We start from the raw sequence: 21,275 nt of genomic DNA, 5'->3' as shown, positions 1-21,275 counted from the left end.
TTTTAAACTGACTGTGTGAATTCAAGTCAGGAGATTGGTGCATAAGCAAAATTTTTTCCAGATCAAGGAAAGAGTGGTAACATATGTCTACAAATAGTAATGTAAAACCCAATGGTGTCTGACTACATTAATGTATTCTCCATAAACTAGTTAATGAGGGTAGAAATGTAGGGCTGGAAGAGACCTTGAGAGGTTGAATCTAGTAGCTCTCAATCAGGGGTACATAGAGTCCTTTCAAGAGGTACAACTACTACATACAGGCAGTCCCCGAGTTATGCAGATCCAACTTATGTCGGATCTGCAGTTACGAACGGGGAGACGGAGAGCAAAGCCAGGGAGCACGCGGGCAGTGGACAGCCCAGACGCGCCGCGGCTGCCCCGCTGCCGGCCTCCTCAGAGGCTTTGCTCCCCGTCTCCCTGGTCTGCTGGTCTCCAGCAGACCAGGGAGACGGGGAACAAAGCTGAGGAGGACCCGGGCAGCGGGACCGCGGTGCGTCTCGGTCCGCCGCCCGCGACTCCCTGGTCTGCTGGGGGTGGGGGGCGCAGCTAGTATGCCCCCCCCCCCCCCAAAGCAGTTCAGGCTTTTCTCCGGACGCCTGTGGTAGAGCAGCTGGGGCGCTGCCGGTTGGTCCCGCAGCGCCGCTCTGGGCGCTACTGGACCAACCCGGCAGCACCCCAGCTGCTCTGCCCCAGACGTCCCCAAGTCAGCCGCTGCTGAAACTGACCAGCATTGACTACAGGAAGCCCGAGGCAGAGTTGCTCTGCCCCGGGCTTCCTGGAATCAGCCGCTGATCAGTTTCAGCAGCAGCTGACTTGGGGACGCCTGGGGTTCTTAAGTTGAATCTGTATGTAAGTCGGAACTGGCGTCCAGATTCAGCCGCTGCTGAAACTGATCAGAGGCTGATTCCAGGAAGCCCGGGGCAGAGCAACTCTGCCTCGGGCTTCCTGTAGTCAGCCGCTGGTCAGTTTCAGAAGCGGCTGAATCTGGACGCCAGTTCCGACTTACATATAGATTCAACTTAAGAACAAACCTACAGTCCCTATCTTGTACGTAACCCCAGGGACTGCCTGTATTTGGTTAGTTTTACAGTGGGCTACATAAAAAGCATACAATGATGACTTGTTTATACTGCTCTGTTATTTGGTGAATTGTAAGCAATTAGGGATGTAAAAATGCGTTAAACATAACTGTAACCGCTAAAAATCATAGCAGTTAAACACACTGTGGGCTCTGCAGTATAAAATTTAATTAAATATCCTATAGAGGCCACAGTGAAGCCTCCCAGGGAGCCAGCATGTAACGAGCAGGCAGAGAGCAGGTCAAGACCCTGCTGCTTAACTGGAACTGTTAAGCCTCATGCAGTAGGAGTGAGGCTAACCAGTTAACCTTTTACATGCCTAGTTCCAATTCGTTCATTTTATAATTACATGTTAAAAATGAGGAAGTATTTTTCAGTAATAATGTGCTGTGACACTTTTGTATTTTGTGTAACTTTGTAAGTAACTTTTTAAGTGAAGTGAAACTTGAGGAGTAAATTGGGTTCCTGAAAAGAGTGAAGTAGTTATGGAAAAGTTGAGAACCACTGATTTAATCTAGTTACCCGTGCTGAGGCCTGGATCTTAGACCTTCCCTAATAAGTGTTTAACCTGTTCTTAAAGTCTCTCCCACTCCCACTCCCCCCCCCCCCCCACACACACACCCCAAAGATTATTTCAGTGTTCAACATTGCTTATATTTAGGAAGTCTCCCTCCCAATATCAGACTTAAATCTTCCTTGCTGCAGCTAAAGCCCATTGCTACTTGTCCTATTTCAGTGGATGTAGAAAGCTATTGATCACCATCATTTTGATAATTGCCTTTGACATGTTTAAAGACTGTTCTCAGGGTTCCTTCCCCAACCCCCCCATGAGTTTTCCTTTCTGAAGACTAAGCATACCTAGTTTTTTTTAAACTTTCCTCATAGGTTTGTTTTTCTAAATCTTTGACACCTTCCTAAGATATGGCATCCAGAATTGGACACAGACTTCTAGCTACTTAATAGAGTAGGACGATTACTGTTTAAGTTCTGCAAACACTCCTGTTAATACACCCCAAAATATTAACCTTTTTTGCAACTTCATTGCACTATTGTGATTCACTATAATCTCACGATCCTTTTCAGCTGTGTTACTGCCTAACCAGTTATTTCCCTTTTTGTAATTGTGCATTTGATTTTTTTCCCACTTTCCTAAATGGGGTATTGCACTTGGATAATGAATAATATAATAAGGGCTCGACAAATTAGTCAATCTGCTTGCCCAGGGTGAGTAGATTAAGTCGGCACGGCGCCACAGCATGATCAGCGCATGCACAGCGTGGTCTGCACATGCGCAGTATGCCAAACCGCGCGGCTGGCGAGCTGGGCTCACCACCGCTTGTCAAGCCCTGAGTATAATCCTACTTTTTCAAAAAGGGAGGGACTTAACCTCATTTTTCCTGGGAAAGGGGGAACAGTCTTGAAGTAGAAATGTTGAGATGTTTAGCGAACTAAATTAAATGCAGGGGAGGGGGAGGACCTTGTTTTAATTTGGTTTAAATGCATAGCATAAGTAGATTAAAATTAATGTAGTATTTGCATGGAGAAAAAGTGAATACAAATCAGAATAACATTTAAAAAAAAAAGATTCCCAAAGGAAGAAACAAAAAAGACAAGGAAATTGTCAAAAAATGCACATGATGCACAGTTAGAAAACATCTAATAGGTTAGACTTGAAGCCTCAGCCTCCTAAACTTTAAACCAGATCAACATGTGCCTACGTAGATGTCTGAAAGCAAATCATTTGATCCTTCCTCTTAGTTGTTGTCTCAAATATAGTCTTTGCTTTTGGATCTTGAAATTAAATCATGCTTTCCATTGTACACACCACTATTAGAGCTCTCCAAATCTACTTGATCTTCACTGGTTTGGTACATAGTTAGAGGTCTCTATCCCAGCAAATAACTCTGACAGTACAGTGGCATGTTCCCCCTGAACCTAGCATGGATTGCAAGCTGCTATCAGTACTTCCTTAAAGACACAGAAAATTAATTATTTCGTAACGTTTTAAAATCTTTGGTAACTTTTTAAATTCTGGAATTTCAGTAGTCTATAATCTAATAATTTGTAATTTTTGCCTCATCGTTCAGCTCCTTCTAACATGGCAAACCCCAAAGAGAAAACCCCAATGTGTCTTGTGAATGAGTTAGCCCGTTTCAACAAGATTCAGCCGGAGTATAAGCTTTTGAGCGAGCAAGGTCCAGCTCACTCTAAGGTAAATATTTCTCATATTCTGTATGCCTTTATATTGACCAGTCACTTCAGTGAGTGGAAAGGCAAATGTCTAGCTCTTGTGCAAAGTAATCCACGGTAGTAGAATTCTGAGCTCAGTTAGACTAGGCAATTGCTAGACAACTGAACCCATGCTACACGGTGTTTGGAGGTGAGAGCTGTGTATGTTGTCATCTCTGTGTTCTCATTGGTATGTCTTGAAGTCAGTTAACTACTATATTTTATATAACACATTCCCACAGAGCTTTCAGGATTTTCTGAGTAGCCTATTATGAAAATGCAATACATAAAACCCACCATTACACAATTTCTTCTGCATTCCCCCCAGAGAGGTCTTGTCTACTTGGGTACTCGTGGACCACAGTTTGGAAACCCCTGATTTATGTAATATAAAATATAAGCAGTTTGCATTTTGAGAAGATTTAGGAGGATCGTATTGGCATTATAAACATTAAAATCATATAGTAAATTCCTCATAGTAACATCCCGTAGTGTTGCCATTATCTACCTGCATGCTTCTATCTACATCCTTAAATGCAGACTCCCCAAATGTCTTTGCAATGGGGAGCTGTGTGGTTAATACTGTTACAACAGTTTTTGTTAATTCCTGCATTCAATAGCCTGGAAAATCGAACACGTAACTTCCGTTACAGTGTTGACATTGTACTTAAGAATAAATAACCTTTCTGGTTGTGGCAAAAAGTATATTAAGCACATAAGAGGTCCTAACAAATAATGTGAAACAGTGTCTGTTATAATAAAGAACTTGCACTTCATGTTTGTAGGTGTTTACAGTGCAGCTGACTCTTGGGGACCAGCACTGGGAAGCTGAAGGAACTAGTATTAAAAAAGCTCAACATGCAGCAGCTGCCAAAGCTTTGGAAGGGACAAAATTTCCTAAACCTACAGCTCGCCCATCTCGCAGTGAAGGAAAGAATCCAGGTATTTGGCAGGACAAACCAACTAGATTGCTTTGGGTTCCGTTTTATGTACGTGGTAAACTTTTCTTGCATGCTTTTGCTCATATTTATATTTAGAAATTCACTACTGATTGTGTTGTGTCCACCAGTAATCTAGTCCCAGTCTGTCCTGCTTTGAGGCAGCATGAGAGTTCATCTGATTTTACTCTGCTTTGACACTTAGGCATATTCTGTATTTTTATTTATCTAGATAGTGTAACCCCCACAGTGGAGCTAAATGCTCTTTGTATGAAGCTGGGAAAGAAACCTATGTATAAACCTATTGATCCTTACACAGGGATGAGACCTACCTACAACTATAATATGAGAGGTGGTGCTTATCCTCCACGGTATGTACTGCAGTTTTTCACTTTTTGTAACCAATCCAATATTGAGTTTCCTTTCATTAATGTGCATGCATTGCTGCTGATACCTTTTGAATAATATGTGTAAAAATAAAACCTGCCTTAAAGGAGCATTCAGTATTAGCCAGCATTCTGTTCAGAAACGATTCTTTCCCCAAGTAGCTCCGCAAATTTGTTTTTTTTTACATTCAGAATTTGTTTAAAATTGTCTCTTACTGTGCAGGAACATCCAAACAAAGGGGGGGGGAATGAAACTAAACAGTGAAATTGTGCATTTGAGAACTATTCATTATTGTTTTATTAAATACCCTGAAAAAAAAATCCCCTCAGTTATAATCTTAGGTGTGAGCAGAAATAGGAAAAACACTTTTTTAGGTATGTTTTATTCCAGTTGATTGTGTGCCTTCATAAGTATTGACTTTGGTCTAAAATACTTAATTATTAAAAACTCATTGTTCCTTGATTACTGATTTGAGTGTATTTCTTCCACTATTTGATCTGAGGAAGTGGGTCTGGCCCACGAAAGCTCATCAGTTAATAAACCATCTTGTTAGTCTTTAAAGTGCTACATAGTCCTGTATTTTGTTAAAACTTGATGTATCTATTCTCTGTGCTTACAAAGTATTAGAAATATTTGTTTTCCTTATCTTACAGTGTAGATACTGTAAGTCTTTTAAAAGTCCTACATTAATTGTTCAGAGTTAACAGTTAATGTATTAAAATTGACTCTCTTCTGTAGGAGCTTATTGTTGATGTTGCAGAGTGACTCATTGCTTTGTAGCTCACAAGAAATTTTAAAACAGGCAAATTTGCCTTTCTAATTTTAGGTACTTTTACCCATTTCCTGTTGGACCCTTACTTTATCAAGTTGAGCTCTCTATTGGAGGACAGCAGTTTCATGGGAAAGGAAGAACAAGACAGGCTGCTAAGCATGATGCAGCTGCAAAAGCACTGAAAATTCTGCAAAATGAGCCCCTGCCTGAGAAACCAGAGGTAGGAACTAACCTGTAAATGTCTGAAGTGTGAATTGAGGTACAGGTTGTGCCTCCCTTAACCGGGACTCCCTGGGCCGGAAAGACCCGTAGTCCAGCATGGACCACGAAGCCCAGGAAGAGGGAGGTCTGGTGGCGGGGCAGGAGTGCTGTAAGGAGCACTGGTGACTCAGTGTGTATATGGGGGAAGGACAGATGGCATGGCGGGGAGTTCTGGCCCCAGTGGCTGGGGAGCTCTAGCCTGGCCACATCTGTGGAGCTCTGGCTGCGTTCTGGCTCCAGCAGCTGGGGAACTCCAGCCCTAGGGGCAGCCAGGGAGCTCTGACCTGGGCACAGCGCTCCGGCCCCATCCCTCCATTCCAGCCACAGAGTTCCAGCTGCAGCCATGGAGCCAGGCGGCTGCAGAACTCTGCCCTGGCTGCGGAGCTTTGGCCATGGTACTCCAGCCCTGGCAGCAGTGGGGCCGGGGAGAGCCCCAGGGGGCTGAGGCAGCAGTGGTAGCAGGCTGGAGCCCTAGCCCAGTCACTGCACAGCCACGAGGGGAGGGACCTTCCCTCATCTGGCAAATCCCCTTGTTTGGCACCGGTCAGGTCCCGGGGATGCCAGACCTGGAAGGTCCAAATTGTACCTGTAAAAAAAGTTAAAATTCAGTTTTAAATACCCTTTACTAGTTCAAAAAGAAATGGAAAGACTTAATTCTATGAGTTTAATGCTTGCTAGTATCTAATGGAACCATGTATTGAGGAAATAGAGCCACACAATCGGGATCTCCCTGTGTGAAATCGCTTTCTTTGCTTTGTGCCGTCTTAATTCTTGTAGTATCGTTTCCAATGGATTGATCCCTGATGGATGGTAAGCAGCAGGAACAGATAAACTGCTAATGTTTTATCAAGTGATAAGTGTCCTTGGGGCTGTACAAACCTATAATGTGAGATCTCTCTGAAGCAATTTGCAACTTAATTCAGATATCTTTAGTATATGGTGTCGGTATGAGTTTGACATATAGGAATTTTGCCAAAGATGTAGCAAAATGTACAGATGTCTGAAGTGGTTTAGAAGAATGTGAGGATGTTGGAACTCTAAGGGATTGGATGGAATATGCATAAAGATGTGCGCATTTGTTGATGGGTGTGCATTTTTAGGTATGCCTGGGGGGAATTTTGTGTCTTGTTTTAAATGTTTAAACTTATGTGTTAAGTACCATGAGCAACAGTGCATCTATACATACACATATATAGTATTAAGTATTTATATTTAAAAAGAACAGATACATGCAGGTCTTCAAAGGTGAGGTAGAAATGCTTGAATACAATTTGGATGATGGAGAATCCAGAATGGTTTGAACTGAATGACATGAATAGAGATGAGAGGTTTTTTTGTATGGACTGGAAACAAGAAGCTAGAGGCCAGAATGAATTAGCTTGCTGTACTCAAGGTTACAGATAGAAAGGTGTTGGTTAGATTTTTAGTACTAGACTTGGAGAAATACCAACTTACCAGTAAAAGTCATCTTAATAGAAAGCAAACACTAAGGCAGAAATATTTCTAAAAAATTTTCATGTTTTTTTTTTTTTTTTTACTACATTATATATGAAGTGTCAACTGCTCTTTAGATTCTTCAGATGTATTTTTTCATTTGGGCACATCTAGTCTGCAAACCTGTGCACTAACAGATAGCTGTTATCTTTGAAATAAGCTTTAGGGTATTTCTTGGCTTACCCACTTTTGGGCAATTCAAAATGAGGGAAATGTTAGTCCAATAAACTAAAATCCAGTCATCTTTATTAAGTTTGTAACATTACAAAATTATGAGCAGGGAGGGCTTGAATGCATCTGAAACTAGAGAGAATTAAGGAAGATTATTTTGAAATGGTTAAAACTATTATGCTAATTGATATTTTGAAGCCAAAAGGGGAAGTCACTGAAACAGCATCAATAGAGCTGGCATTGGTAAACTAAAGAATTTTAAGTAGGTTGCACTGCACTATTGTAGGGCCATTGCTTAAGATCTGAAATGGTCTATGTTCTGTTCTTTGGGTTCTGTCACTCATTTTAAGCTTACTGCAGTATATTTGAAATCGGAGAAGTGTTAGGACTTGCTGTGAAATCCTTTTGACTACTGTTGCTTGTCTTAAATGCCAAGTGTCTTAATTGCATCTTCTCCTGGGGTGCACTGCAAGAGATGAATCTTTTAGTAGTACTAGTATTGCCTGAACAGCTGTCATGTGCTGTGACACAGAGGCATATACCTCAATTCTATACCAATGGTGCCATTGTGTGGTTCAGTCTGTGAATGTTGAGAGTACTTATCTACATGCTTCTGAGTAGTTCAGAATTTGAAGGCTGGAAGCAGACATGATATACACAACACTGAGAGAATCCAAGTATTGGATGTTCTTACTATGAGAAGCATATGGAGATTTGTACATCCCTCTGGAGTGTTTGTAACTCAGATATTAAGTATTGTTAGTGCACAGGAGAGGGAAAGTAAAACTGACTGAAAAATAAGTGAAAATGGCAAGTCTATTTTCTTGTTTACTCCTTCTCCTGTTTCACTCTGGGAGCTAGAACCATAAATGGTGAGTATTAAATCGATTTCTAAATGCTTAATATCTTAGTCTAAAATGGTAGTGACTCAAGTAAGGGAATTGTTTTTTCTTAATTAATGAGGACTCTTCAGAGTGTGTTTATTTTCCAATTTTAGAACCTAATCCAATTTCCATTTGGAATGTGAAGTACACGGTTAATTGAGGAGCCTAGGCTCATCTGTTAACGTGCACAGATACATGAAGGCTTTCCACCCTGCCTCTGTATCAGAGGCAGAGGGGGGACCAGGAGGGGGTCAGTACATGTGGCTTTTAAGCTGGCTCCCGGTGGTACTGGCTCCCATGGAGTGCCTCCCCCAGTGCTGCTGTCTTTGTATGAGCGGCAGTGAGAGGGGGGGCAGCAGGTAGGAGCTGGTGCTTGCAGGGAGCCAGCTCCCACAGAGCAACCTGCCCATCCCTCCTCGCCCCCCCACGCTGCTGCCTCTGTAGATTGCTCCTTGGGAGCTGCCTCTCCCCCGTGTGTAAACATGTAACCTCTGAAATTTTCAGAGATAACACATTTACCTACATTTTAACATTCCTATTTTCCATATAGTATTGTGCACTGAAGTGATTTGTAAATTGACATTGTTTCTTGGCACTGTGACCCCTTCCACATCAATGCCTGACAGTGAAGTCCTAGAGTTTATCAGTCAAACATTTTCTTGTGATGTGTGCAAGATTGCATCACTCTCCTAATGGAAGGTGCATGATGTTAGACTCAAGCATCTGATTTTTTTAGGCATTTTGAGTGATGCATTGTAATAATTTGTTTCTCTAGTTAGAAATATCTGCAGAATAAATGACTAAAAAGAAGCCCTGAAGGACACATGACTACCCCAAAAACTAATTAACCATCATGCATGAGAGCCTCCTACTTGGAACTGAAATTTCTCCTGCCTTTCTCTCATCTGATAGTCTTACAAATGCCAGCTTATGAGACTACAGTGTTTCACAAGAGTACTTCAATTTGGAAACCAGTTCATTTAACACTTGAGCTCATCTTAACACTTCCAAAAATAGTTTTGAAGCCTGTTGGCTTTTGTGATGTATTTCTTTCCTTCCTTCAATGAGCACTTGTGTAAATGTGAAGTCTTTTCAGCTTTTTACATAAAAACCTTGTTTAATGAAAAGCATGTTTAAGTTGAAGTGTCTGTACTATGTGGAGTGCATTGTACATTCCCATGAAAAGTGACAGTAAAGGTTAGACAATATGAAAATTTATGGATTCCATAAACTGGTTTGCTAACCATTCAATAAGTGCGTTTTTTAAACGATTATGCTTCTTTTAGGTTAATGGAAAAGAACCAGATGATGAAAATCTCAATAAATCTGAAATAAGCCAAGTGTTTGAGATTGCACTTAAAAGGAACTTGCCTGTGAATTTTGAGGTATGTTTATTTTTCAAGTTCTAGAGTTATTCTTTGTTAGAATATTAATTTATGATACTGAAATAAAATTACGTAGCCCTGGTCTACACTTGTTGTTTCACAATAACAAGCAGAGCATCCATGCTTCCAAGCCTGTTATTGAAATAGAGGCTAGATATTTTGAAATAATAACACCTGCTTTCTATGAGGACTAACACTTATTTAAAAATTGTTATTTTGAAATAGCAGGCTCATCGACGCTCCACTGCTGCTATTTCCAAAATAATTACTCCCCAGAGCCATTCAAAGTAATTACTTCCCAGTGCTTCCTAGGGCTTTAAGTCAAGGCAGTGCGTCCACATTAGAGGACCCTGCCTTGGACTAATTTCGAGGCTTCCCTGTTGTGTAGACGCACTTTCAAAATAGCTGTTTCAGGAGTTATTCCAAAATAAGTTATTTTGAAATAATTTCCAAGCATAGACACATGTCCTTAGTAACTGGCTTAGACAAATAACGGACCTCTAAAGTTTCATGCTAATGAAACCCTATGCAAATTATAGTACACGTTAGCAGTTCTTTTGTAGTATAGATCATGTATCATGCTTTTTGAAAGTGAATCCTGAAAGGATTTTGCACTAAACTACTTTTAAATCACATCTATAGCTAGATCATTAAATTTATAGTAAAATGAAAGAGTTAAATGTCCCTTTCAAGGCAAGTAAATAGAAGCATTTGCTTATTTGTGCACTGATGTAATTGACACTCATTGTGGAATCACACAAACCCTAATCCTCAAGAATCATTGTAGGTTTCCTGTTACTCAAAATTACCCTCTTGGCTTCAAGAACTGCAGAATTGTTGGCCTCACATGCATAAACTGTTCTGCTCTTGTTGTTTTGGTTATCTCCTTGTTCCCCTCCCTTCCATCTATTTTAGTTATCTTAAGTGAATACCTGCCAGAGGAACATCTTATTGCACTAAAACTTAAGTGTATCGGTGATATACAATTGTATTTTATCTCATAAGAACTCAGGTGTTTGTGTGAAGAATCATTGTCATCTGAACATCACAGGAACATGATAAATTCAAGTTACATTTTCAATCCTCTGCTTGTCACAGATTCAAGTTTACATTTTTATTTATTTTTTAGCTTTTTATTGCCCGTTAATATATGAGGATTTAGTGTCTTTAAAATGTGAGTAGAAAGGGAGTAAGTTGGTTCAAAGGCTTGTAATGTGAGCCAAGTAATGGGGTGATGTGAGTTAAATGGAAATATACACTCAGAGGAACACTCATGTTTTCTGTTGAAAGCTAAAAAAAGTAACTTAAATATGATATGGATGTCTGTAACCCATGAAGTCTACTTACAGCTTACTGTATATAAACTTTTCTAGATATAGGTGTTAGAAAATTGGGAATGGGAGGGTGATATCCATTATCCTTAGTAATGATGTAATGAAACAGCCAGTATCTGGACTGTTTCAGGAATGCTATCTCATGCATTTGAGAGTTTTTGAGAGTGAAGTTTGCTATAACCAATGTGCCCTACCATTTTTAATAAGTGTTTATCACGCTTTCACTCAGTTTTTCCCTCTGAAACAGGTAACCAAGGAAAGTGGTCCTCCCCATATGAAAAGCTTTGTAACCAAGGTGTTCGTTGGAGAATTTATGGGTGAAGGTGAAGGAAAGAGCAAGAAGATCTCAAAGAAAAATGCTGCAATAGCAGTCCTAGAGGAACTGAAAAAACTCCCACCCCTTCCTATGGTTGAGAAAATGAAGCCACGAATCAAAAAGAAAACAAAATCAATAGTGAAGGTAAAAAAGACTTGATGGTGGACTTAGATTTAACTGTTGTAAAATGTCATAGGGTGAGGGACGTTCCCAAGCCAACCCTAAACCAACAGTCCAGTGCTGCAACTGAGATGTTAGTGAACCTGCATTCACTGTTAGTGCAGCTTTTTTTAGCCTCCATGTTGCACTCATGAAAAATTACTTTGAGACCTATGAGAAAACACGTGGAAGAATGTTCACCCTTTTAGTGTTCTAATTTTCAAGCTTTTAAGGGCATTGCAGTTGGTTGATTAGTTTTAGTGGTGCCACCATCCTAAGAGACTGCATTTACAGCACTAGTCTCTTAACGTTCAAAGTAAGCTGAACTTGTGATGCTTGCTGGTGGCAAGTTATCGAAGAACTAAGTTGGCTACTTCTGTTTGGCTATTGGTATTGCTCTTTGTAGTGTTTCATAAAGCAGGTTTTGGTGTTTAGAGAATCTAAAGCCTAGAATTGAATGAATGAATTGGCACACTACATTTGCGATTACTGTACTCAAATATTCATAAGTGTCAGCTTATTTCTTCAACGTTATTTCCACCTTAGCTGCAAACAAGCCCAGAATATGGCCAAGGAATGAATCCTATTAGCAGACTTGCTCAGATACAGCAGGCCAAAAAAGAGAAGGAGCCAGAGTACATGCTCATCACAGAACGTGGTCTTCCAAGGCGCAGGGAGTTTGTTATGCAGGTTTGTATATTGATTTCGGATCTCTGGTTGCCTGGCTTTGATTTTTTATCTTTAATTTTTAGTTTAGGGTTACCAGACTTTACAACAATGATAAATGTAGGTAGCAGATTGCACCTTTCATTCCATTGAGTTCATTAGGAAATATTTCCTCTGACTCCACTGGAGCAGGGATAAGAACTCAAGATAGAAGAGATTTGCTATCTTGCGTCCTGTTAAAGAGCTGGATAACATACTGGAGGACTGTCTCATACCTATATCATGCTCTAACTTTTTTTTAGCAGAAGTAACACTAACATGAACAGCAGTGATGCCATGTATCTAAAACATGGGGTTCATTCAAATGTAGATCTGAGAATCCCTTGGCTTTTTTCATTCATGTTCTTCCATTAAAAGTGCTGTAGTCCAAAATACCATTCTGTATTGCAAATTCCAGTAATTTGGTAGCACTTATGATAGTGGGTATTCTGCTGTTTAACTGCCATCCCTCATGTTAAAATGCTTAAATGCATCCTAGCCATCTGTCTTTTATGCTGAGCCAAGCGGAAAACTACCACTATGTAGGAGGATGTGAATTCTTGCTGCATTGCATTTCACCGAGAAAGCTGCATAATTCTGGGACAATTACTTTACCTGGGTGACTTGTTGAATATACATTTCCTGGCTTAACAGACCATTTAAGATAATGCCAAAGTGTGATCATGAAATAAAGCTAATTATTCTATTTGTATGTGGCTTTATGCTGTGCGGTTCATGATCAATGAAATCAAAAGTCAAACCTGGATAGACCAACAAAGCAGTTCAGCTGATTGTCTGATTACTCAGACTATATTTGAGACAAATGGGCCACTAATGAGCATACATTGGTTTTACTTTTTATAAGGATTTATTTGCTTTTTTTCTTTGTCCCTGTTTCTTCCAGGTGAAAGTTGGCATGCACACAGCGGAAGGGATGGGTACAAACAAGAAAGTGGCTAAACGCAATGCAGCTGAAAACATGCTGGAGCTCTTAGGTTTCAAAGTCCCTCAACCTCAACCCCCAAAGCCAGCACTAAAAACAGAAGAGAAGGTAACACATTTTTAAATGCCTCCACAAGGAATTTCAGCAACTGTTGAGTGAAATGACAATTGGCAGAGGCGCAGGGGGCAAGAGTGTATCAAGTTTTTGCTTCCCACCCGAACACACTTTACAAGAAGCAGAAGTAATTCAGCTACAGTGCCTTGAGTGAAAAGGGACTGTCAGTCGGTATCAAAGCCTCTGTGGGTTTTTGAACAAGGGTATAATCATGGCCCTATGCACTAGCTGCTGAGTGCAGAGCCGTGTTGGGGCTCATAGAATATTGGTGCACTTGGGTCCTGAAAGTACTATATCTGCTCCTGACTTATGCAAGCATAACATTGCCAGAGGACAGTCTCTTCACAGAATGGCTCAGAGCCTGTGATATTTCAGATCATTGGTCTGAGGACCTAGGTTTCGTGAGGCTTATACCAGACCTGATCATAAAAAATGTAATGTTGCTTAATAGTTAAATACCATTGGGCACTTAAAACAAACAGTATTTTCCTTGGTTGATGCCTTAGAAATCTGACTACTCTTGCTGACTTGGCATACTCACAATGAGGCTTGAAATTAACAAGTTGTTGTTTTTCTTCCTTATTTTCATGTAGGCCTTACATAAGGAATTTTGGCATTTGATTTCTTGGGTGGGAATGGTGAACCCTTCCAAGATTTGTAGAAGGGTTAGGGTCAAAACTTGTCTTAATTTGAAACCATAAATCAATGGATAGTTTAACACGTACTTTCAGTTTAGTTATATAGTACTATAATATTTTCTTTTGAGAAAGCATAGTAATCTCAGGCAACTCTTATGGCTGTGCAATCAGCTTTAAAGATTCAGGTTAGGCTTTATCTCCAACCTAGGTTCATTTTAGTCCAGTACCAGCCAAGAGTATCCAGTTCTGAGCTGCAATGCTTTTCAGTAGCACTTAGCCGTAGACTAAATGTAGTTTTGTCTACCTAATGTGTATATATGAATCACTTAAAGTTTTTTGTTCTTGCATGGCTGTAAAGATTAAGTTCTGAGTATGCAACTGGAATCCTTTTTTCATGTTTTATGACACTTGAATCACTTAGATTTTGAAATTTGCAAGGAAAAATTATTGGTGTTTGGGTTTTTAGACACCAGTGAAGAAACCAGGCGATGGAAGAAAAGTAACCTTCTTTGAACCAGGCACTGAAGAAACTTCAGCTAGTAAGTGAAATTACTGGAAATAATTTGCCCTTTTATTTTATTATGGGTGTATGTTGATAAGACGTTTCGTGATTTGATCGCTGCACTTAGCACAAGCCAGGAAAATGCAGGCTCAGACTTTGTCACCCCTTTCTTCATCCATTTCTTGTGTTCATCCCAAAGTCCTGTAACAATGTAGTTCTGTCCTACCTAACTTATTTATTTTACCGATATCTGCTTTTGATCTGCCACTATACCCAGAATAGGGATGTAATAGTGTAGCCGATTAACCAATAAACCAAAGCTTGCAGGTTAATGCTATAGACTACACGTGTTTTCCCCCTGCCAGTACATTTTTTAGCAGGCTGGCCAGCAACCTGACTCAGTCCTGGCTTGGGACGGGTCCAGGATCTACCCCCTGCTGCAGCTCTGCATTAGTGTTATTAGGAAGTATGCAGGCAGCTCAGCTCAGTTCTGGCTCTGAGTCCTGGAGCTCAGACCCCAACCTTGGATAGGGGCTGCTGCCACCCCTGTATCAGAGGCAGTAGCACAGGGCAAGAGGCAGCCGGTCCATGAGAGCAGCTGGATTTTAAACTGGCTCCCTGCGCAGGCCAGCTCCCGCTTGGCACCCCATGCTGAGTGGCAGGGGGCTCATTGGGAGTGGGGCGGGATTGCACTGGCTGCCAACCCTGTCCTCGGGGACTATAGAAAAGTTGAGTAACTGTTAAGAATTCATGAGGTTACTCATCTATTCAATTAACTGATAGTTAACATCCCTAACCCAGAAGGGATATAAAATCTTGTTTAATTGGCTAACCCGTTAAACATTATTTAACTGGTTAACTGATTAAAGTGGGAGGTGAACACTGGAGGAGAAGGCACTCCATCCAAGCCGTAGCAGCCCCTGCCTGCGGGGCACCCATGCCTGCCGCAGACAAAGGCTGCTCCAGCCAGGACACCAGAGCAACCCCTGCCTCTCGTAAGTCAGGGCACCCCACATCCTCTGGCATCCTGGTTGCAGCACCCCCTTCCTCCTGCAGTTAATCTTAACCGGTAAGGGTGAGGCTTACTGGTTAACCAATTAAACCTTTCACATCCCTAGTACCCATCCCTTCCCATCTCCCTCAAATACACCTTTCATTTTCTCAGGGTACTCCTTATGAGCCTCTGTCAGGATAGAAAGACAACTGCAAAAAGTTTACTTCCATATCCTCTTTCAGATCTCTTCTTAAATCTAACTTCTGCTATAGTGTCTACAAATAACTGCTGGTTGAGAACAGTTAGGCAGGGATGAGCTGTGATTTCTGCTTATTATGACATGCCTGTTTTAGTAAACTTATGTTCCTTCTCATGTGTACTCAACTGACTGTCTTGTCATAACCTAGACCCATGAAACCAGTTCTGAAACAGTAGCCACTATAGTGGCTACTGCTATAGCTAATGAGCCACACTCAACCAGCCAAATAGCTACATGTGGTTAGTGTGTTGGACACCACAGACCCAGACTGTAAGCCAGGGCTACTCAACATGTGGCCCATGGGCCACATGCGGCCCGTGGCCCATTTGTTTGTGGCCTGAGGTGCGGTTTGGGTTTACACGGGGCTCAACATGCGGCACACGAATGGGACCCTTTGAACATGGTCTCCACTGGGAACATGCTCCACAATGGCAAGGTCTCTCCCAGGCAGGGTGAGCATTGAAAGATGCAAGCGGACGGCCTGGCTGGAACAGGTGGGTGCACGGTGTTGATGTTTCTAGCCTCCAGGAAGGAGGTGCCAGGAAAGCAGGGGAATTGTGGAAAGTGCTTTGTATTTACGTCTGTCAATGTGAAAGAAGCGCGTGCGCTCTCTCTCTGTATGTATGTATGTGTAATTAATATATATATATATATATATATAACCACACTTAAGTTGCAGCGCCCCCCCCCCCCCCCCCCGGGCTTCCAATGTTGAGTAGCACTGCTGTAAGCTATCTTTTGGTCAAGGATTCTTTTTACTGCCTGTTTATCCAGTCTTTGTGCTGTGCCCCTGTGCTCTATTATAATTCAAATACAATGATAAAATAAGAAACCCTGACGTCCAAAGCCAGCTGGTGTGTAGCGGCAGCCATGCAAGATAGCTTCATTGAAAAGGTTGTGGTCGGGGCACTTAAGAATGAAGTGCTACATTTGACAGAAACAGCCATTGCATTGAATGAATAATTCAACCCAGCAAATACTACCTGGTGTGCAGTTGCACCCTTGTTGAACCGGTGATGAATCAAACCCATTAAGTTCACCATGTTTCAAAAGTAGTCACAATTTTGCAGATGCATAGAGATTTTTCTAACCTCTTATGTGCATGCTGACAAGGCTCCTTTATAAATAGCTAGAATCTATTTAATCTATACCTCTGTCTTTTCAGGTAATAAAGACGATGAGTTTAGGATGCCTTATCTCAGCCATCAGCAGCTTCCTGCTGGAATTCTCCCCATGGTCCCAGAGGTTGCACAAGCTGTAGGAGCCAATCAAGGACACCACACCAAAGAGTTCAACAGGGCAGCCCCTAATCCTGCCAAGGCTACAGTAACAGCCATGATTGCTAGAGAGCTGTTATATGGTGGTACTTCTCCTACTGCTGAGACCATCCTGAAGAATAACAACTCACCAGGCCACATGCCCCACGGACCACTCACTAGGCCCTCTGAACAGTTGGACTATCTTTCCAGTGTTCAGGGAATCCAGGTATATGTTCAATCTGAATTATATTTGGAAAAATATTATACAGGGTTTGCCATACTAGATTAGATCGTTATTTCATAAAACTCTGCCAATTGTTTCTGATTCTGGGAGTAGTTAAGTTCCCCTTAGCTTCCTATCAATTGTTTTTCTTCAGCTGGAAAATCTTTTGAATTTTTAGTGTGTTAGTATTAGAAGTATGCATTTCTTTCATGCACGTTCTACCATAATTCAGTACCACTACAAAGTCTGCTTTTAAGAAATGGAATTAAGTTCTGTTTTGTAAAGTGTTTCCTTAACTGGGGAATAGACAGCTGACCACTGTTGTTTCAGAAAAAGCCTGAGTACTTGCTGTAAGCTATAAATTATTCATCTTCCATATTTCCTTTAATCAATTTACATTTCAATTAGTGCATTGCATACACAAATACACAAAAGAATTTCATGGATAAATTACATTATGAAGAATTTACAATGGCAAGTATTCATGATTGGAAAAAAGACAGGGACAGTAACTTTTATATAGCACCTTTCTAGAAGTCTTTCAGCGCTCTTATAAATGTTCAAGAACTATTACAGGTTCAAAATTAGGTTTTACATATTATTTTACTAGTTTTTATAAGAAGCATTGTACAAATAGAGTGAACATAGCTTTGTGATGAAGGCAAATACTATGTAGTGGCTAGAATACATTTAATCTTTTCACAGTTCATTGAGAATAACTGAAGCATTTTTCTTTTTTCTCCCCCTCAGGTGGAATATAAAGACTTTCCCAAAAATAACAAGAACGAGTTTGTATCTCTTATAAACTGTTCCTCTCAGCCACCACTGATCAGCCATGGAATTGGAAAGGATGTAGAATCTTGCCACGATATGGTATGATGACTAGCACTGACACACTATCTTTGGTCTGCTTTGAGCAAGGGGCGCAGTTGATCAAGACGTCATTTCACAGCCAAGTATCTATGCTGTGTACTTGTCAGGTTAATTTTTGTCTGACATGTTGCCAGGCCTCAAAGCACTTACATTGATTTATCCTCTGATTGTACTTCAGAAATAGAATGGACCTTTAAAATGCCAAATACATGTTCACCATTTTGGCTTATAAAAATGTTTTGCTTTCTTATCTTGCTGTGATTAGCTTATGATCATTTAGTAAAGAAAATGTATAAAATGAATTCTCAGAATATAAAAACCTATTGATTATTTTCTCACTGGGAACTGAATTACGCTTTATTTGATTCTATAATTTCTTCAGACTAGACTTCCTGCTAGGAAGCAAACCATGATGCAGTGCCATTCCCATTAGATAGCATAAGACCCTCTCAAATATGAGATCTTAACGATGTTTTGAAGAGTGGTTCTTTACAAAAGGACACATCTCTTGAACTGTTTTTATCTGATTTATGTTTTCACTTCAAAGTTTTCAGAGATTCATCTTGTTCACAAAATTTACCTCTGTTTACATATGCCTAATCTTATAACATGAAAAACTGAATTTGGGGAAGAAACTTTGAGATCAACCTTATGAAATAATTTTACTTTCTCTTGCACATGTTTATATATTTATCTTTAGTTATATCATATGCCTAAAATCTTTAAGATTAATATTAAATCAAAATATTTGTTTAAAAAACATAGTCCAAGCCTGATCCTAATCAAATTACTGTAAAATCTTTTTCAGTTCAGCCCATAAGATGACCTGTTTGTCACATAGTGACAATATACCCATAGTCTGTTGGTATTTATTTGTATCTATTTTCATCTATATGTAACTTAGTAGCTTGGGAGGAAAAGTTAACATTTTCTGATTCTGGTCCTTTTAACCATCTATGCCTGGTCTCAGTATGGTTAGAAAAAAAATTGTTAGTGACCTCTTCAATGACACCAGTAGCAGGGTTGTCTTGGTCTGACTTGGAAGTGTTGGATCCATTGTCCCCTCCCCTAAGATGAAATCAGTAGGAAACTGTATAGTGCTACAAAATGCTCTTACAGATTGAAACCTTCATCTTTACTCAGTACTAACTAAACTGGAGAAAAAGATTAGGCTTGGCTTAATTTTGCACAGTTTCAAGTTGGGGGAACTTGGGGAAAGGACAACTTAAAACACTAAATACTGTCCCTTTTCTTTAGGCTGCACTGAACATTTTAAAGTTGCTGTCTGAGTTGGACCAACAAAGTACAGAGATGCCACGACAAGGAAATGGACCAATGTCTGTGTGAGTGAAAGCAATTAATTCTGGCCAATATTTTTCCCTTACAGTAAAGTAAAAGCTATGACCTATAGTGCTTTGTAAGGGCAGCTTTACCTCAGGCAAATAAAGAAGGTTGGTTTCTTTGTCTGTCTTTGGTGGGTTTTTTGGAAAGAAGAATTCACATTTTAGGCTATGTCACTTTTGTAAGGGGGAAAGCAAGTTTTATGACTAAGCTTGGGCATTTTTAATGATAGGCCAAACCAAAGTTATTGGGCTCAATACAGGGGTAATTGGGTGAAATAAAATAGCTTATGATATATACAGGAAATATAACTAGATCCTCTGTATCTTCTGTTCTTATGTTCCATCAATCTGTTACTCTTACTCAGTTGCTTTAACAAATGTTTAGTAGTTCCTTTTTTCAGGAAGCTTTCTAAATATGTAACTATAAAACTGACTCTCTACAGTTAAGCCAGCTTGCTGTCATCTAAATTGTCACCATTATGGAATGTAAATGCATTTCTTTGCTGATCAGATGACATCCTTTTGCATGAAGTTTGAGCGAATTAAATTGTGGAACTGGCAGTACACTTTCTATCAATTCATAAAAAACATAATAGGGGCCTGTTGGTTTGTGTGGATATAAAATCCTTTGTCAGGGCCAGGAAGTTCATGTTAGTGAACACTGGCATTACAATCCTCTTGAGTAACACATTGTTTCTCATTTCTAGATGTGTGAAACAAGAAATGGAAAATGACCCTCTCCTCAAACCGGCTAACTCAAACACTTTGGGACAAACACTGGACAGCACTGCCTGAAAAGGCTTTTGACTGGACCCAAACCTGAAAGCACCAGAGAAAATCAAATGCTTCCTATTAATGTAACCTAACTGTTTTAGAGTGCTACAGTCTTTCCAACCTACTGTAGTATCTAAATCATAACCGTTGCTTTTTCTTCAAAGTGATAAATTTTTAGTTTCATTATACTGTTTTGATTGAAATGACACTATAAATTTTTCATTTAAAAGTTTCTTAATTGTATCTAGAACAATAGCACAGTTTAGAAACTTTGTCTTCTGAGACTGATGTTATCTGTGAACTAACTTTGGAAGATCATATCCATGTATGTGGTTATTTTGTTTTTATTGAAATAGTAAAGTTTCATTGGAAACAAATTGTGTGCCCTCCATTTAAAAAGAAAAAGTCCAGGACTTTGGCAGATGTAGCTTAATTCTCCAACGGTTGTATGAATTAAACATTTTAGGAATTTTAAACTTTGTTTGATCATTTTGGTTAATTTCTATTTTTCTTGAAGGGGATGGGGGAACTTGAATGCAACTGGAGTTTAAATAATCTCTGATCTATGTTTTAAAGATTGTGTGTGTGTGTGTGTATATATATATATACATATATATAGTGGCACACAACTCACTACGTTACAGGATATGATCTCAATGTAGTGCATATAAAACTGCAGATTGATTTTCCTTGAGTGCTTTATACTGTTTAATTACATCTCCATGTAGGGCTGAAAAAAATTACCTATGTTTATATATAAACTGTGTTGCTTTTGATGTTGTGTTATTGCGCACAATACTGTGCGCAATAAGTTTTTTGCATATGGTCCAGGTAAAGCACGATAGCCTTGCAAGTTAAGTACTGCTTCAGTTCATTGTTTACGCTGGAATTTTTTCTCCCCATGGAATGTAAGTAAAACGTAGTGTTTGTCACCAATAAATGATAAATAACTAAAAAATTTTTGGTTAATTTATTCTTGTATGCCATTACTGGGGCTCTTTCTTTTTTAATAGGATTTGTAATGCTTGTGATATACTACGGGCAGTGATGTAACTATGAAGTAACTGTATAATGGTTAATCATAACCTATAAATAACTACATTTTTAGTAATGTGCCGGTTGTGACGAACTGGCTAGGTCAAGGAAATTCAAAATATGGGTACACTATGGGTCTTTGGTGCCACAATGTCTTAGCTTAAATGAATTAATGGGAGCCTTACAAAATTATCACATGATTTT

At 39.9% G+C, this 21,275-nt stretch overlaps 1 protein-coding gene across 6 annotated transcripts in view; it reads left to right on the top strand.

Moving 5' to 3' along the window:
* STAU1 (staufen double-stranded RNA binding protein 1) overlaps window positions 1-20,994 on the top strand; it is a 54,839-nt gene extending 33,845 nt beyond the window's left edge. For 3 of the 6 annotated variants that reach the window (XM_075901231.1, XM_075901229.1, XM_075901230.1), the window contains 13 exons: window positions 3,167-3,291; window positions 4,094-4,250; window positions 4,479-4,617; window positions 5,460-5,625; window positions 9,502-9,600; window positions 11,164-11,394; window positions 11,956-12,099; window positions 13,019-13,165; window positions 14,276-14,348; window positions 16,730-17,049; window positions 17,797-17,919; window positions 19,177-19,262; window positions 19,970-20,994. In XM_075901231.1, the coding sequence (XP_075757346.1) occupies window positions 3,167-3,291; window positions 4,094-4,250; window positions 4,479-4,617; window positions 5,460-5,625; window positions 9,502-9,600; window positions 11,164-11,394; window positions 11,956-12,099; window positions 13,019-13,165; window positions 14,276-14,348; window positions 16,730-17,049; window positions 17,797-17,919; window positions 19,177-19,262; window positions 19,970-20,057 (1,898 nt within the window). In that variant the 3' untranslated portion in view covers window positions 20,058-20,994. The remainder of the gene's footprint in view (window positions 1-3,166; window positions 3,292-4,093; window positions 4,251-4,478; window positions 4,618-5,459; window positions 5,626-9,501; window positions 9,601-11,163; window positions 11,395-11,955; window positions 12,100-13,018; window positions 13,166-14,275; window positions 14,349-16,729; window positions 17,050-17,796; window positions 17,920-19,176; window positions 19,263-19,969) is intronic. The other 3 variants (XM_075901233.1, XM_075901232.1, XM_075901234.1) reach the window with 3 other exon arrangements.
* Window positions 20,995-21,275: the final 281 nt, after the last annotated feature.

This window comes from Pelodiscus sinensis, chromosome 18 (assembly GCF_049634645.1).
Source record: "Pelodiscus sinensis isolate JC-2024 chromosome 18, ASM4963464v1, whole genome shotgun sequence".
Taxonomy (NCBI): domain Eukaryota; kingdom Metazoa; phylum Chordata; order Testudines; family Trionychidae; genus Pelodiscus; species Pelodiscus sinensis.
Note: the sequence above shows the minus strand (reverse complement) of the source record. Positions and strands in the feature narration are given on the sequence as shown.